At 48.8% G+C, this 16,115-nt stretch overlaps 1 protein-coding gene across 2 annotated transcripts in view; it reads right to left on the reverse strand.

Moving 5' to 3' along the window:
* The window catches only part of Slc24a4 (solute carrier family 24 member 4), a 140,830-nt gene that overhangs the window by 46,306 nt on the left and 78,409 nt on the right, over nucleotides 1-16,115 (reverse strand). For both annotated transcript variants that reach the window (XM_048449480.3, XM_048449481.3), the window contains exons 3-7: nucleotides 7,976-8,052; nucleotides 4,909-4,983; nucleotides 1,908-1,992; nucleotides 1,201-1,304; nucleotides 395-469 (exon numbers count right to left, since the gene is read on the reverse strand). In XM_048449480.3, the coding sequence (XP_048305437.1) occupies nucleotides 395-469; nucleotides 1,201-1,304; nucleotides 1,908-1,992; nucleotides 4,909-4,983; nucleotides 7,976-8,052 (416 nt within the window). The remainder of the gene's footprint in view (nucleotides 1-394; nucleotides 470-1,200; nucleotides 1,305-1,907; nucleotides 1,993-4,908; nucleotides 4,984-7,975; nucleotides 8,053-16,115) is intronic.

The following is a 16,115-nucleotide window of genomic DNA, read 5'->3' on the forward strand; positions in this document are numbered from 1 at the left end:
ATGGTCTTGACCACGGTCCTTCAGCCACAGTCTCCTGAGTATTTAGGTTTATTGCTCAGCCCAAAACCTGCTTCCTAGAAGTGGGTCTGAAGATGTAGGGTTGGAAGGGCCTCATGTGGGTCCATGCTTGAACTTCCATTGAATATTTTGTTTCGTGTAAGGATTTTAAGCATCAAAATGAGACTTAATCTCATTATGCAGGGACCAAGGCTGAGGTCTTTAGAGAGGAAGGTGCAGTGTGAGAAGCGGTGTGAGGGGCCAATACGAACAGAGAGAGGGGGTCAACACATTCCACTGTCGGTGTGGCAACCTCTCCTGCCATAGGGTCAAGAACAGGTAGGCGGGCACCTGTGCCTTCTTGGGGCCTCACACTCTGGTGTGAGGGCTGACTCACCGCTATGAGTACGACGACAGAGAGTGTGTAGTACACAGAGTCACGGCACACAGCCCACCATGTCAACCGCACCACCTGCCGGGTCAGAGAGGAGTCATCAGCTGCTGTTGCCAAGAGGCTGGGACCGGGCCAGCTGCCCAGAGAGAGGAAGGATGGGCCCAGGGCTGCTGCCCCAGCTACCGCTAGCTCTTGGCTACCGCTGGTGACATTAACAGAACCCAAGTCAAGTTCTCAGGTGTGGGGAAACCAGACAATGGCTTACTCCTCTGTGGGGGTGGCCAGGCACATTTCATAGCAAGAGTTGGCCCTTATGGCAGACACATGTGTGTGTGATGAACTATCAGCTGCCTGCCTACCTCTGCCACCCTGAGCAGGGTAGGGCCTTGCCATGATTTTCTGCTGTGAGGCAAGCCTAACATTCTCTGACCTTGTGTCAGATGGGTTCTGACCACAGCTAGCCTTTTGTCTGTAGAGGAGGCGAGAAGCCCAGATGGCTCTAAGACCTCACTCCAACCACGGTCCAAGGAGATCCTTCTTAAACAGCTCTTGCTATTGCCTGAATGTCCACCATAAACTGGCCAGGTTCCTAAACACAGCTCTAGTCTTTCAGGTTCTCAAGCCATTAGAAGGGAAGGAGTGTTAAGGTCACTGTATAGGGGAGGACACGGGTTCAGAGGAGGACATAGATAAGTGACATGACCAGCCTCATCAGGGTGTCCCCATTGTTACCCCAACTATCTCAGGAGAAGCTCACTCCCATTCTACAGGGACTGGTTCAGCAGACAAAGAAAAAAAAACTCACTGACCTGTCCAGCAAAGAGTCCACACACTCCAATGATGCACAGAATGTTGAACACAGCAGAGCCTACAATTGTCCCCACACCAACATCTCCGTGGGTGATGAACACACCTGGAATGAGAAGGTGATAATGGCCAAGCCACAGTAGAGCCCTGGGAACCTGACCCTCCCATGCACATATGTTTTGCCATTAAGTCAAATTAAGTGTATCGTCATCATGATCATCATTATCATATGTATGGTGTGTGCATGTGTATGTGTGTATAAAATGACACATGTGTGGCAGTCAGAGGACAGTTTTCAGTAGTGGGCTCTCTCTTTGGGTTTAGGGGACTGAATTCAAGCCTTCAGGGTTGTCTGCCAGGAACTTTTACTGGCTGAGCCATCTCAATGACCAAAGCCCATGTTTTTAAATAACTTTATTGAGACATAATTAGCATAACTAGCGATGCAGTCTGGCAGTTTGGCAGAGCCACAAAATTTTACAACAAAGGTCATAATCTAATTTTAGAACATTTTCATCTCATAAGAGACCCAGTACCCATTAGAACCCCATACTCTAAGAAATCACTCGTCTACTCCCTGCCCCTCTGATGCCTTAGGTTTACAGGTAGGGAGGGGAAAGCGAGTCTCAGAGCTGGTAAATGTCCCATTGCACTAGGCAGCAAGCCCTGGTTCTCCCCGCACTGTGTCCTAGCTGCCTGATGTTCTTACCAATGACAGAAGCAAACAGCTCTGGTGTCGAGCTTCCAGCAGCCATGAAGGTGGCACCAGCCACATCTTCACTCAGATGAAGTTTCTGAAACAGAGAAGACACAGGCAACTGGGGTGTGGCAAGGGTGGGGTAGACACAGTGGCTGCGCTGGCTGGCAGCAGAAAGCTCTCGGTGGCACAGTGCTGGCCTCAGCCCAGCTCCGCAGCCATAGTCTCTCCTCCCAAAGAACAGACCCTATGCCCTCTGCCAGCCTTCAACTTCCCTTTCCCACCTGACCCATCTGTTTTCTCTTCCTTCTCTACACTCCCGGATTGCTGTCCACAACTCTTGAGAAAGTCTGCCCACATCTCTGGGGCCAGCCACACCCTCTCAGACCCCATCTGTTTTATCCTCGTTGAATCAGATTCTGTGATGAGGGTTTGCAGTACATGTGCTCCCCTTCTCCTCTGGACTATGAAGGTAGAGCTAGCGTTTGTCACTGTGGGTCCCTAGAGGTCAGGACAAGGTGGAGTACACAGTGGTGCCGAGCGAGGGTCTGGAAACTGTCCTGAGGCTGTGGGATCTGAACACCAATACATGCCTGGTTCCTACATTCTAGATGTTTCTCTGTGGCAAACCCAGCATCCAGACAGAGTCTCAGACATCCAGAGGGTCTGTCCCCAGGATTGAGCTGGCACAGGACAAGGAGAGGAGCTGCTCAGCAAGGCCATGTTTCAGCCATGGAGGCCCAACTTCCAATCCAAAATGGAAGACAAGGGGCCCCTTGGTAACCCTAGGTGGTCTGGGCTCTTGAGCCCTGCGGGAAGGTTGGGGTCAGTTCCTCTGATCAGCTAGCTACAGAAGGGTCAGAGCTCTGGGGTTAACACAGACTAGGGACTAACTGCTCCCCACACCTACCCACTTCAATGCCGCCACTGGAAAAAGTCTGCAGAGGAGGCAGGCGCCCCACCAAGCATCTGCAGCCACTTCCCGCAGGATTGAGGCCATGCTGCCTGCTGTCCCTTCAGCCCCTGACCTTGGCCTATACCATTCTTCTTCCTAGAATCCTTTCCCCTCTGCTTGCTGAAATATTCCCTACCTCCCCAGCCTGGACAAATGTCAGCTCCTCTAAGAAGTCTTCCTAGGCCTCTCCCCAGCAGTGGCATTCCCTCCCTCTAGCTCTTTGCTATCAAAGGCCCTTAAAGGAGTACTAAGATCAACACCCTTATTCATCCCTCTGTCCTTATGGCCACAGTCGCCCCTAACAGCACCTAACACCCTCAAAGTTTGCAGCCCTAGCCTATTTTCCTTGGATTTCTCTCAACCCCAGAGAGCAAAAAGGCTCCAACCTACTGTTATGGTTTTCCAAAGCTATGGCCTAGGAGGACTGCGAATGTGTACTGAGTATACATTAGTCTGACACAAGGTATTTCCCCAAAGACTCCTGGCTTAAAGATTTGGCTCCCAGTGCAACAATGTTCAGAGCTGGGCTTTGAGAAGTGGCTGGATCACATGGGCCCTGACCTCATCAGTGGATCTGGATAAAGCTACTGATGGAGTCAAAGTTTTGATGCTGTTATCTGAAGGCACTGGAAAAGTTTGGAGGCGAGACCTAGAGAAAAATGTGGGTCACTAGGAGTGTGTTCTTGGGGTGATGATTTGTCTTCAACATTCATCTCTCTTCATCTCTGTTTCTGGCCACCATGAGGGGAGCAGCTTTGTTCCATCAACACTCCCTCTCCCATGGTGTCTGTCCCATCACAGCCTAGAAACAATGTAGCTAGCCAGAGTGTACTTAAACCCCTGTCATCATGAGTTAAGCAAGTGTGTTCTTCCTTAAATTATGATGTCAGCTATCTTTGCAGAGAAAAAGATCTAATTCACATTAAGCTAGGAGCCATGGCTGCATGTTTCCTAGGTGGAGGCAGCTTTCAGTCACAGCACCCATGTAAGGACCACTATCCCCCAACCTCTATCCTTAGGGTTCTGAGATAAAAATCCTCTGCACTAATCTCCCATGATCCATGTGGGGGAGTCAGGGAAGGGGAAACCCAGAACACTTCTTCAAGCTCACAGGGGACCCAGGTTCTAAAACAGCCATTCTTTACTGTGTGGTGACACAATGCTCCCCTGGTTGCACCAGAAACAAGATGAACTGAAGGAAGGTATCTGTCCCCAAGAGCCATCTGTCACCACCCTGACAATATGGCCGCAAAGAGCTGGGTGACTTCATAAGGTGAGGGGGTAGCAAATCCCCAAGGGGCTGCACATGGTAAGCACTGAGAACATAAGGTTTTTTTTCCCTACTAGATTAGAAGCTTACAAGAAAGGCAGACCACAGAGGGAGCCCAGGGTCTTGTATAGGGAAAATGAATGAACAAAATGGATAGAGGGAGAACACGATGTAAATGGGGACAGAGAGGACTCCTGTCACCATGGCTTAGTGTTTGCCCAGGGGAGCACTTAGGCAACCCAGGTCCTCTCTGGGACTGCCATCTATGGTTTGTGGGAAATGTGCCAAAGCAGTCAGTCACAGGCTTGCCTGTTCCCTAGCTAGCCAGATTTGACTCACACCTCATGGCTTCTAGAACAGAGGTTCTCAACCTGTGGGTTGCAACCCCTCTGGGGTCCCATATCAGATATTTACATTACGATTCATAATAGTAGCAGAATTATAGTCATGAAGTGGCAGCAAAAAGAATTTTATGGTTGGGGTCACCGCAATATGAGGAGCTGTATTAAAGCATCAGAACGTTAGGAAGGCTGAGAACTACCGCTTCTAGGGTGTAATGGGCTGGAGGGTGACTTCACAGAGCCCATGGCTTCTGCTGAGCTTTAGGACAGGATGTCATCACTGACACTGACTCGGTGCAGCACTAGGTGGCTGTGGGATGGTCGTCTCTGCCAGAGTGCTTTCTGGCCTAGCCCAGCCTTCCTAACGTTCTGATGCTTGTCGGCTGTATGACAGGCGCTCCTAGTCGCCCAGGGCTTTGTGGAGGGTTCCAGGTCCTTTCCACGTACCTCACAGATCTTCTCTAGGGATGGGACAAAGAAGTCATCACACACGATGGCCAGGGCGTAGAACATGTAGAGAGCCTGCGAAGGGAAAGCTGGTTTCAGTGATGGCCCCTTAGACCCACACCAGGCCGCGGGCAGAAGCACAGATGAAGAGCCCCAGCAACCAAGAATTGTTCCTCCATATCCTCCCTGATAGACAAGGGATCCGAGGCCTAGCATGGGGAAACAGAGAGCTGAACTGCAGACTGTCATAAATCCAGGCCACACGGGCCTGTATTTTCTCCCAGTGCTCTCACAGAGAACGAGATCCAGATCTGGAGCTGGGAAGGATGGCGCATGCCTACAGCGTCAGCCTGCAGGAAGCTAAGGCAGGAAGATAGCAAGTTCTAGGCCAGCCTGGGCTACATAGTGAGATCATATTTCAAAAAATAGTAAAGAGGAGCTGGGAAGATGGCTCAGTTGACAAAGTGCCTGCTGTGTAAACATAAGGAGCTGAGCCTAGATCCACAGCACCTCTGTAAAAAGTGGGTGCGGTGGCACATGCCTGGAACCCCAGCTCTGGGGAGATGGAAACAGGAGAACGCTCAGAGCTTGCTGAACAACCAGTCTAGCTGAATTGCTAAGCCCAGATGAGAGAAGCTATTTCAAAAAACAGGTTGAAACCCAATTGAGCAAAACACCAGATATAGAACTCTGGCCTCCATAAGCATGTATACATGTATACATAAACACATACATGACACAAAAGAGAGAGAGAGATGGATCTCATTTGAATGTAAAGGGGAGAAAGGGAGGGAGAGACCCACTAACACACACACATGAAGTTGGGGAAGGAGGGAGTCATATTTTAGCCTCTGAAGGTCAACTAGTCTCTGCTATATACTACTATCTCTGCACTTATAAAACCAAAGCAGCCCTGGAATGGGTGTGCACGTGTTCTAATAAAACTTTATTCATGAAAAATCAAATAATGGCCTGTGTTCCGTCCTCCAGTCTTAGCTTGGCAATTACTACTTTGAAGGGTTCTCGCCAAATTCCCAAGGTACTGATTCTCTGGTTCAACCATAAAGGTTTTGTTTGTGGGGCAGGGCCACAGAACCATGGGGAAAACCTGTCAAATTTACATCTCCTAGTAAAAGGGGATAGCATGTGAATGCCAGGATGTCTGAAAGATAATAACCCCATGCTAGAAATAATATGCAGGCCCACAGTTCAAAATCTGCCCACAATCCCCATTCCAGCCACCACTTTCATTAGTGGTTTATCATGCCAATCACAACTCCTTCGTCATCTCCTGGCCCTTGTTCTCCACCAGAGAATTAAATTACTTCTAGAAACAAGCTAGTGGCTCTGAGTTTAAATTTATAAGCAGACAGTACTGGGCAGCCCAATTGCTGAGCAGGAGGAAATTTGCTGGGGCTGATTTGAAGCAAAAAGAAACTGACCGTGACCAGCCTCACTTCCTGGCAACCATTCAGCGGAGTCTTCTGTTGGTTTCCACGAGGGCCAGAAAGCATTTTAGGCTCCAGAGACCACGTAACCTGATGCAGTTTTAGAGTCCTGCCACTGGAGCTCAAAAGCACCCACGGAAGCCTGGCAGTGGTGGCGCACACCTGTAATCCCAGCACTTGGGAGGGAGGAGCAGGTGGATCTCTGAGTTCGAGACCGCCACAGAGAGCACAGCAGTGAGCGAAGTGGCTGTCTTCCAATAAAGAACTTCACTTAAGAAGGGGCTGGCCAGAAGAGGGCGCCAGACCTCATTACAGATGGTTGTGAGCCACCATGTGGTTGCCAGGAATTGAACTCAGGACCTTTGGAAGAGCAGGCAAAGCTCTTAACCACTGAGCCATGCCGGGCGGTGGTGGCGCACACCTTTAATCCCAGCACTCAGGAGGCAGAGGCAGGTGGATCTTTGTGAGTTCGAGGCCAGCCTGTTCTACAAGAGCTAGTTCCAGAACAGGCTACAAAGCTACAGAGAAACCCTGTCTCGAAAAAACCAAAAAAAAAAAAAAAAAAAAAAGAAGGGGCTGGGGCTGTAGCTCATTTAGTAGACTGCTTGCCTAGCACACACAAGAGGTTTATTCCTCAATACCACATAAATTGGACAAGGCGGCACACACCTATAATCCCAGCACTTGGGAGATGCATGTGGGAGGGTGCGTGGGTTGGGGGAGTGGATCAGAAGTTTTTGGTCAGCCTCAGCTACACAGTAGGCTTGAGGCTACCCTGGATATAGGTGATGCTATCTCAAACAAATGAACACATACATAAACAAATGAACAAATCTTTGCAAAAATAGGCAGGGAGCCGAAATCTGACTTGGTTTGTTCTGTCCAAGAACAGCAATTTACCTTTGAGCTTGACTTCCTCATTCCCATTTAAGTTGCTATTACTCTATTGTTTGCCATCAGAGTTTGTCTGACCTCGGAGAGGAGGGGTCTGTGGCCAGCACCCTGAACGGGCAGGATCTCATTTGAACGGGGGAACAAGAAATGTGGCGAGGAGATTGGAAAGCAAACACAGGAACCACGGCAGCAAGCACTTGCAGAGGACCCGCGTACCACACCATGTTCAATGTAGTTGACATCTAGTCTGATACAGGGCCATCACCCCTGTCTTATGAAACTAGAAAGTGAGGCACAGGAAAAGAACCACGTGTTTGTGCTGGGAGTGGAGACACTAGGTGACACTGGACACAGTCACCTGACACTTAAGAGAAGAGTCTTTTGGGGCAAGATAGCCTAATGTCTATTCTCTTCCCAAGCTGTTGCAAGGAGTAAATAAGAACTCAGACACTCCATGACAGTGGTTCTTAGCCTGTGGGGAGTGACCCTCTTGGGGGCTTACATATCAGTTCTTTACATTACGATTCACAACAGTAGCAAGATAACAGTTATGAAGTGGCAACAAAATACTCTTATGGTTGGGGGCCACCACAGCACGGGGAACTGTATTAAAATCTCACGGCCTTAGGAAGGTTGAGAACCACTGGTCTACTGTCATTATATACTATACAGATGCAGCTCCTACGTCAGAAAGTTAGTGGCTCCTGGCCCTTGAGGATACCTACACCGAGGATGTGTAGAAGGACAGCGCCGTGTTGTCGCTCTCTGTTGGAGAACAGGTCTGTGGGGAACTCGTGAATCGCTGGAAGAGAAGAGACAGCAGGGTGTTAGGTGGTAGTGCATCTTCTGCAAACCCACGGGAGACCCACAGTCTACCAAGGAGCTCAGGGGCCCCTGGCTTCAGGCTGACTGGCCAGCTAGACCTCAGTGTGGGGCAGACTGGAGCTTTTAGGAGAATTCTGGTTGCTGGATTAGCCACAGACATCCTGGTACTGATTGGGATTGAGCTCTGCCTTGTGTCTTGAAAGACTGTTTTAACGCACGTCACACACACACTAGGACAGCTGCAATTCAAAAGACAGACACACGGCTGGTGGAATGGCTTTAGGAGCTCTTCAGACACTGACACAATATGCCTACTGACACCCCGTCTGCCTCAGAATGCCCAAAGCCGACGGAGGAACGGTCCGTTCTCCCTTGGTATTATCTCATTCTGCTGGGAGGCTGGCGCAGTTGCCAGCCCTCGGGTATCTGGAAGGAGAGCTGGTTTACAGTAGACATGCAATAGACGTCCCAGACAGAAACGCTGCTCTGTAAATACGTGGCCCTAAGCTCATACGCTTAGAAGGAACGTTATAAAATCTCCCTTTTTAACATCAGATTCACTTGACAAGAACCGGAATCTGGCAGCTATCCAGCACCAGACAGCCTGCCCGTTCACTCTGAAGCAAGAAGTACTTAAAGAAAAATATCTTCATTCCCTTCTTTATATTTTTATTGTCTAATCAAACTTCTTATTAAAGAACTGCAGATACCATTTCAAGGGCCTGCGTCTGCTACTTGGCAATGGGGAATTGGGGAGGAAGAGACTGTCCCTGTGGCCAGGAGCCTGTTTCTGGAAGTGGAAACCTCTGGGGCTTCACAGCACAGACCTTACATGGTGGCTCTGCCGAGAGCCTTCAAGACATTTCCTGATTTTCAAGCCAATGTGAGGAAAGCTGCCGATTCACACACCCCTGGGGGCATCTTGAGAATGAGAGTAAACCTCTGCTTTATCTGAGGTGGAGGACATGTATCTGGCCTCCAGCCAGGATGGGGCTGTGAGTTACATAGATAGCTTTGTCCTGTTGCCTTCCCTGCACCCCCAAGTGCATGCTGGAAGGCTGCAGGGTACAGTGACTGTCAACCAAAGCCTTAATTTTGGCAGCATATCAGTAGGTGACCTATAGCGCTCCCAGCAGCTATGGGCCCCTATTCTCCTGCCCACCCAAAGCTTTTCACACACTGAGATAATACGTGCTGAGCTATGCATGTACTAGCCTTAGATAGAGAAGTGTCTGGGCGAGAGAATCCAAGATTCTGGATTCAGGGACTCAGGATCATCTACTTCAGTGCTTTGAATAAGGAATGTCCCCCATTGGTCGTGGCATTTGAACCCGGGTCCCTGGTTGGTCGGTTTAGGTAGCTTTGGGAGGTGCAGTTTTGCTGGAGGAAGTACATCATGCCAGAAGGGCTTTGAGAATTTAAGCCCTGTCCCCTTCACTCTCAACTGCTTTATGCCTGTTGGTGAGATGCGATCTCTCTGCTTCCTGGCCACCATGCTGGCCTGCTGCCATGCGTTCCTGGTTATGATGGAGTCTCATCCCCCTTATCCGTCTGTAAGTCACCTTTCGTCATGATGTTTTGATACAGCAACAGAAAAGAAACCAACCCACCTACCCATGGGCCATGTGGTTACGTCACCTAACCTCGAAGGCTCTCTGCTTCTTCAGTGACAATTTACTGTGGAAAACAGTAGATTGGTGAATAGGTATGGCGCTCCTTGGCTTGGACACCAAAGGCTACAATGGGCAGAGGGCCATGCCACTCCTCCTAGTTGGCTACTGACTGAGACTAATCCACTCCCTGCTGCAGGATTGAACCCTTCAGAAGCTGGTATGGCACTAGTCAATCCCTGTAACCAAGAACAACTCTGATCTGCAGACATGTCCTGTGTTCAGGTGTCCACTGTCTTTCGAGGAGCTGGGCTGAGGTTTTGGAACACACTTCTGTCTCCTAGGACCTGTGTGACCTTAGCCAGCTGACGGCATCTCAGGGGCTGTTACCTTGTGTGTGTGATCCCAACAGACTGTGTATAAGACAGGTAGTACCCCTGATGACTTCACATCCCAGCACATTCTGTCTCCACGGCTGCAGGTGACGCGCAGCCTCAGCTTGTGAAAGTAAGAGAAACAGTAATGGCTTTGTGTGGGGGGGGGGGCGGGAGGGGTTAGAGCATAGATGGCCAGAGCAAGTCACGGACTGTACAGACACAGGAGAGCCTGCCTGCTGGAGCGGTGCCATCCCCGGTTCCCTTTCCGAGGCTTGCCAGGATGAGGAGAACCCAGACCATGTTGAAGTGTGTGAGGCTTGCAAGTCTGAGAGGGTTCACTGTACCCACAATGCTCAGATCCGCCACAGGGAGGAGGGAGGGATCAGCAGGACACACACATGACTTTTGAGGTCACACCTAAGCTTTTAAGCTGCAGAAATCCCTGGTGGCAGGTGTGGGGGGAGGAGAGATTTGACTGCAGGCCCTGCAGCAGGCTCCGAAGCTCAGGGAAGTAGGACGATGCCAGCATCCTCCAGAGCCCAGGAAGAGGGAGTTAGGGAGCAAGCATGATGAAAGGAAGTCTCCCCTGAAGGACTAGTCTATCGCTCCTGATTCTGGACATACTCAGGCATCCTTATACACAGTATCTACCTGTTTTGCTTTCTGCTTTGACATGTATGCAAGACCCAGGACATTTAGGGAGATCTTTCCTGCTACCTACCTCTATGAGCACTGAAGGGCAAACCCTATGGACCCTGGGTCTATTAGTACCTACAATTCCTTCAGCACCTACAAACTGCCACTTTAAGTCCCCAAGAACACTTTAGCAATGTTGTGGACACAGAAAGCTGCATGGTGCTTGTCCTTCCCAAGATACATTTTTGCCAGTGGTGTTGCTCATTAGAATGTATGAATGTGGGCATTTCCAGAGCCCCCATTCAGAGAACCCATACTCTGGGAACTGGTGAATAATATTCTGTGCATCTGGAGCCTCCCTGAGTACAGCAGCTGCATCTTGGAGGGTGACCCTACATTCAGAGACCACCAAAGCTATTGAGAAAGCAGAAGTCTATTAACGTGTGAATACCCCTATCCTGACAGAGTAGGAGTTAACACTTGTACCCTGAGTGTTTACTCTACACCAAATACTAAGCAGGATAGTGAATCTCAGGCACAGTGCATGGGACAAGTTAACAACAGACTGTCTAAGGGTTTCTATTGCTGTGAAGAGACACCATGACCATGCCAACTGCTATAAAGGAAACCATTTAATTGGCTTACTTATGGTTGCAGAGGTTTAGTCCACTACTGTCATGGCTGGAAGCACGGCAGTGTGCAGGCAGACATGGTGCTGGAGAGGTAGCTGAGAGTTCTACATCTTGATCAGCAGGCAACAGGAAATGAACTGTCTAATACACTGGGCATAGCTTGAGCATATGAGACCTCAAAGTCTGCCTCCCCCCACATAGTGGCACACTTCCTCCAATAAGGTCATACTCCTAACAGTGCCACTTCCTATAGGCTAAGTGTTCAAACACATGAGTCCATGGGAGCCATACCTATTTAAACCACTACACTGAGCAATGGTGAAAGGCCTCTGGGACAGTGACCAAAGGACTGAGCAAACCACCACTGACTTGGGGGAAGGGAGGACATAAAATGAATCCACAGAAAGAAGGGCACCCATGTCAAGGCCGGAAGCTCGCATTGCCAACTTTTCAAAGCCTTAATCTCCCAGACAGTCCCAAGAAGCTCATCATTCCCCCTTCTGACTCTTCAAGTGTAAAGGAGTCAGCTGCAATCATACAGCTACAACAGGGGAAGGTGAAGAGGCCAAGACAAAGCTCAGTACCTGACTTTCCTCAGCTGAGCATCTTACCTACAACAGCCAAGGCCTCTTATCTGAGGGGCAGGCTCCATTTTCCTGGGGTCTCAAATGGCCATGACAAGAGACTGAGCTCCTGGAAAGAGGATTTTACCTGGCATCTCACTGGTCAAGCTCCATGGATCTAGGGGAAACCCAGCATGGGTAGTCCTCAGTCTCCTCAGAACATTTGATAGATCTGACTGCTTCTCAAGCTGGGGAGATGGCTCAGTGGGGAAGTATTATTGTACAAAGAGGACCTGAGTTCAAGTTTCCAGAACCCACGTGAAAGGTGAGATATGACAGAGTATGACTATAATCCCAGCATGGAGAGAGGTAGATCTCTGGGGTTTGCAGGCCAGCTAGATTAGCTATCATGGTGACTTTCATGTTCAGTAAGAGACTATGTCTCGAAAAAGCAAGGCGGAGGGCTAGAGAGATAGCTCAGTAGTTAAGAGCATAGACTGCTTTTCCAGAGGAGCTGGGTGTGATCCAAGCCCCTATGTTGCACTCAACCATCTGTAACTACAGTTCCAGAGGACCTCCATGAGCACCAGGCATACACATGATGTGAAGACATGCATGTAGGCAAAACACCCACCAACCCATGTTAAAAAAAATAAATCTTAAAAGATAAACAAGGCAGAAATCAATTAAGTAAGATATATATGCATGTGTCATCAACCCATCCCTCCATCTGTCATTCATCTACCTGCCCATCCACCCACTCATCCATCTCTTCATCCATCCACCCATCTACCTATCCATCTGTCATCAATCATCCATCTATCCATCCACCTGTCATCCATTCACCCACCCACCTGTCACCCATCCACCCATCCATCTGTCATTCATCTACCTGCCTGTCCACCCACTCATCCATCTCTTCATCCATCTACCCATCCATCCACTCATCCATCTATCCAACCATCCATCCATCATCCATCTCTTCATTTATCTACTCATCTCTCCATCTATCCATTCAGCCATCCATCCATTCATCTATCTATCCACCCACCCACCCATCTATCCATCCACCCATCCACCCATCCACCCATCCACCCATCCATCCATCCATCCATCCATCCACCCATGTATCCATCCATCCATCCATCCATCCACCATCCATCCATCCATCCATCCATCCACCCACCCATCCAGCCAGCCAGCCAGACAACCATCTCTCCATTCTCTATATGATAAAAGTTTATTTTTTGTGGTGTGTAGTTCTGAGCTTTAGAAATGCATAAGGTCACGTGTTGTAGGGCCATATCATACTGGCCCATATTTCTACTTTGTATGGTGGCCAGAATTTCAGGCCAGTTTGCACCTGCCACGCAGGAGGTGGTCACCTAACTTTTTGAGACAAACTGACACCATCCTAAACAGAGGGTCAGGATACGCTAATGTTGCTCTGCTCCTTCTTTGTTCTTCTGGGAGATCATCTGGATGGAGATGCTAATTCAGTCTATGTGACAGAGCAGGCATAGATAGAAGGACGTGACAGAGCAAACAGAAAAAAGGTGTGGACGTGACCAAAGTTATTCGCCTGGCTACCTAGGAAACAGAATGCTATTAAATTTACTCCTCGGTTTACATTTTAGTATTAAAGCTATTTGGAGAATAAACGTGGATAAATTTTCAGGATGTAAACTCAGGGTTTCATGAGGGATCACTAAAAACTCCCTCCCAATAAATAGATGTGAGTTGTGTCTCTATTCCCATGTCTCCTCGCTGGTCTGAGAAATAATTTATGGTCCCGGATTAGCCCAACAATGCATCCACCATCACACTTCAAGACAAAATAGTTCCACCACCCCCAAAGTTCCTTGTGCTGAATATTTGTAATCAATACCTCACTAGTCCCCAAATTCTGGCCACTAGTGGTTAATATGTGCCCTTTACAGAAGGTCCTATCAATAGAGTTCTAATACAGGGAAACTTCTCAGTCTGCATCTTTCACCTAACAAAGGGCTTGAAGAGACATATCTGGTATGCTCCCACCTCTTCAGACTTCCTTGTTTAGCTTCTTTGACTCCTCTTGCTCCTTTCTCATCTCACTTGGCTGGGACCATGCCCATGGCAGGACCCCTGAACGCTGTGTTCTTAGGGCGTCCTCCCTAGCCCTCTTTTCTCTCTACTCATTCTCTGTGGTTTTGTTTATCTGATCTCTGCAGACGCCTCCCAAGCATCAACATCTCCAAGCAGCAGTTGTAACACGGACCTTGGCAATTCTGTAGATAGCCCAAACCCAGCCTCAGTGAATGGTCCAGCATCTACATGGGCTGCAGAAAGGAAATCCTGGCACAGTCCCTGATGTCTCCTGTTCCCTCAGATCCTACGATATAGGAAAGACCACGATGCATCCAGATTCCATTTTACTCCCTTCCATGAACCTTCATGGGGGACTAGTCACATATACCACCATACACTGTGTTCTGATGAGCCTGGGCTCACTCGTGCTATGGTTCTGAATGTGAAATAGGTCCTGCTGACCATGGGGACTTCTAGAGCAGAAAAGAGGTCGACTTTCTTCTCGCTGCTGTTTCCATGGGCAACCACGGCTATAGACACTGATAGGCTCTACTGGCTACAGCCCCACACCCTGAATTCTGAGCAGGGTATTTAATTATCCTATTTCCTGCTTGCCTCAGTCCATCTGTGCTGCTGTAACAAAAGATGCTAACCCAAGGTGCTTACTAAATACTGAAAACTTACTGCTCACAGTTTTAGAGTGTCAGAAGTCTAAGACCAAGGCCTTGCTTCCTAGGTCATGGAAGGTGCCATCTCTCTGTGTCCACACATGGATGGGATCAGACAGTGCTCCAGAGTCCCCCCTCCCACAATGGTACTAGAAAGTGAACTATGGGTATTATGCATGTTAGGCAGGTATTTTACCACTGATCTATATCCCCATTGCTGTTTTCATTTTGAGACAAGGTCTCACTAAGTTGCCTAGGATGGCTTTGAACCCACTTTAAGGTCTAACTGGCCTTGAATTTGAGGATCTCCTAGGCTCGGCCTCCAAAGTAGCTGATTTTATACCCTGTACTACCAGGTTTGCCAGAGCTTTGTTCTTAAGGTATGTTAACTAACCCCAATGGTGAGACAGAGTCCTCATGACCCAGCCAACTCCCAGAATTTACCTTTTAACACTATCGCTTGGGGCAGGGGGTTAAGATTCTTTGCAATTCTTTTTTTCAGAGGGAATATCATTGCATAAGTCAGGCTAGCCTCAAACTTGTGACTCCTGCCTGTTTCCCGAGTGCTATCACCACACCCAGCTAAGATTTCTCATATGAGTTTGGGAGTGACCCAAACACTTAGCCCATGGCACCTCTTCCTCAGCTGTTCCTATACTTTTTTGAGTACCTGATACCCTGAATTAAATTATTTTCTGTGTAAAATACTTAGCGTGATTTCTATATCCTGTACTAAGCTGATTGATACCGCCAGCCTCCCTGAGAGCTGAGACAGGGACTGGGAAAGCTCATTTTTCAAACCATTCTTGAATCCGTTCACCTTTTTATCTCCACCTCCTGCAGCATCACCTGCTGGGCCACCACCCCATCTTCTAGCTAACCTCCTGTCTGTTCCCATCCAGCTGCTAGGCAGCTTCTCAACATCCACGCTGAAGCTGGTCCAGACCTTTCAAGCTCGGTACTGCCTGGCCCTCCCAGCCTATACGGCCCGGATCATGCCAAGGTGCGCACTCATCTCCAGCCATGCTGGCTAGACTCATGCTACCAGTAAGTTGTCCTGGTACAGCTTACTACCAGGCCAGCGTTCAGGAGGTGCCTTTGGCCTCTTACCTAACTGACGCCTAACTGAAGAGCCCTGCCCAGAAGGCTTTGTGAGTCTGGCCTGCCTGGCCCTGCATGCCTGGTGCTTGGTTCTTGGCCAATGCACAGTACCCCTCCACAGGACAAAAAGCCCACAGAGCTGTGTTTTCTGTTGGATGAAAATCTTTCCCGAACCTTTCAATTAGTTGATTCTCTTTAGGGAATGTAAACTGTGAAGTGAATTCTTTTTTTTTCTTTTTTTCTTTTTTTAAGAAACTGCCTCCAAACATGCCATTTTCTTTACTTTCTGGTAAAAATAACCCCATGTTCTAAGCCATGACGTTTATTATGAAACTATGAAAAGGAGACTGGGAGGCTGGGAAGTCATTTAAATAGCTTCAAATTTC

Source organism: Myodes glareolus, chromosome 11 (assembly GCF_982192425.1).
Source record: "Myodes glareolus chromosome 11, mMyoGla1.1, whole genome shotgun sequence".
Lineage (NCBI taxonomy): Eukaryota > Metazoa > Chordata > Mammalia > Rodentia > Cricetidae > Myodes > Myodes glareolus.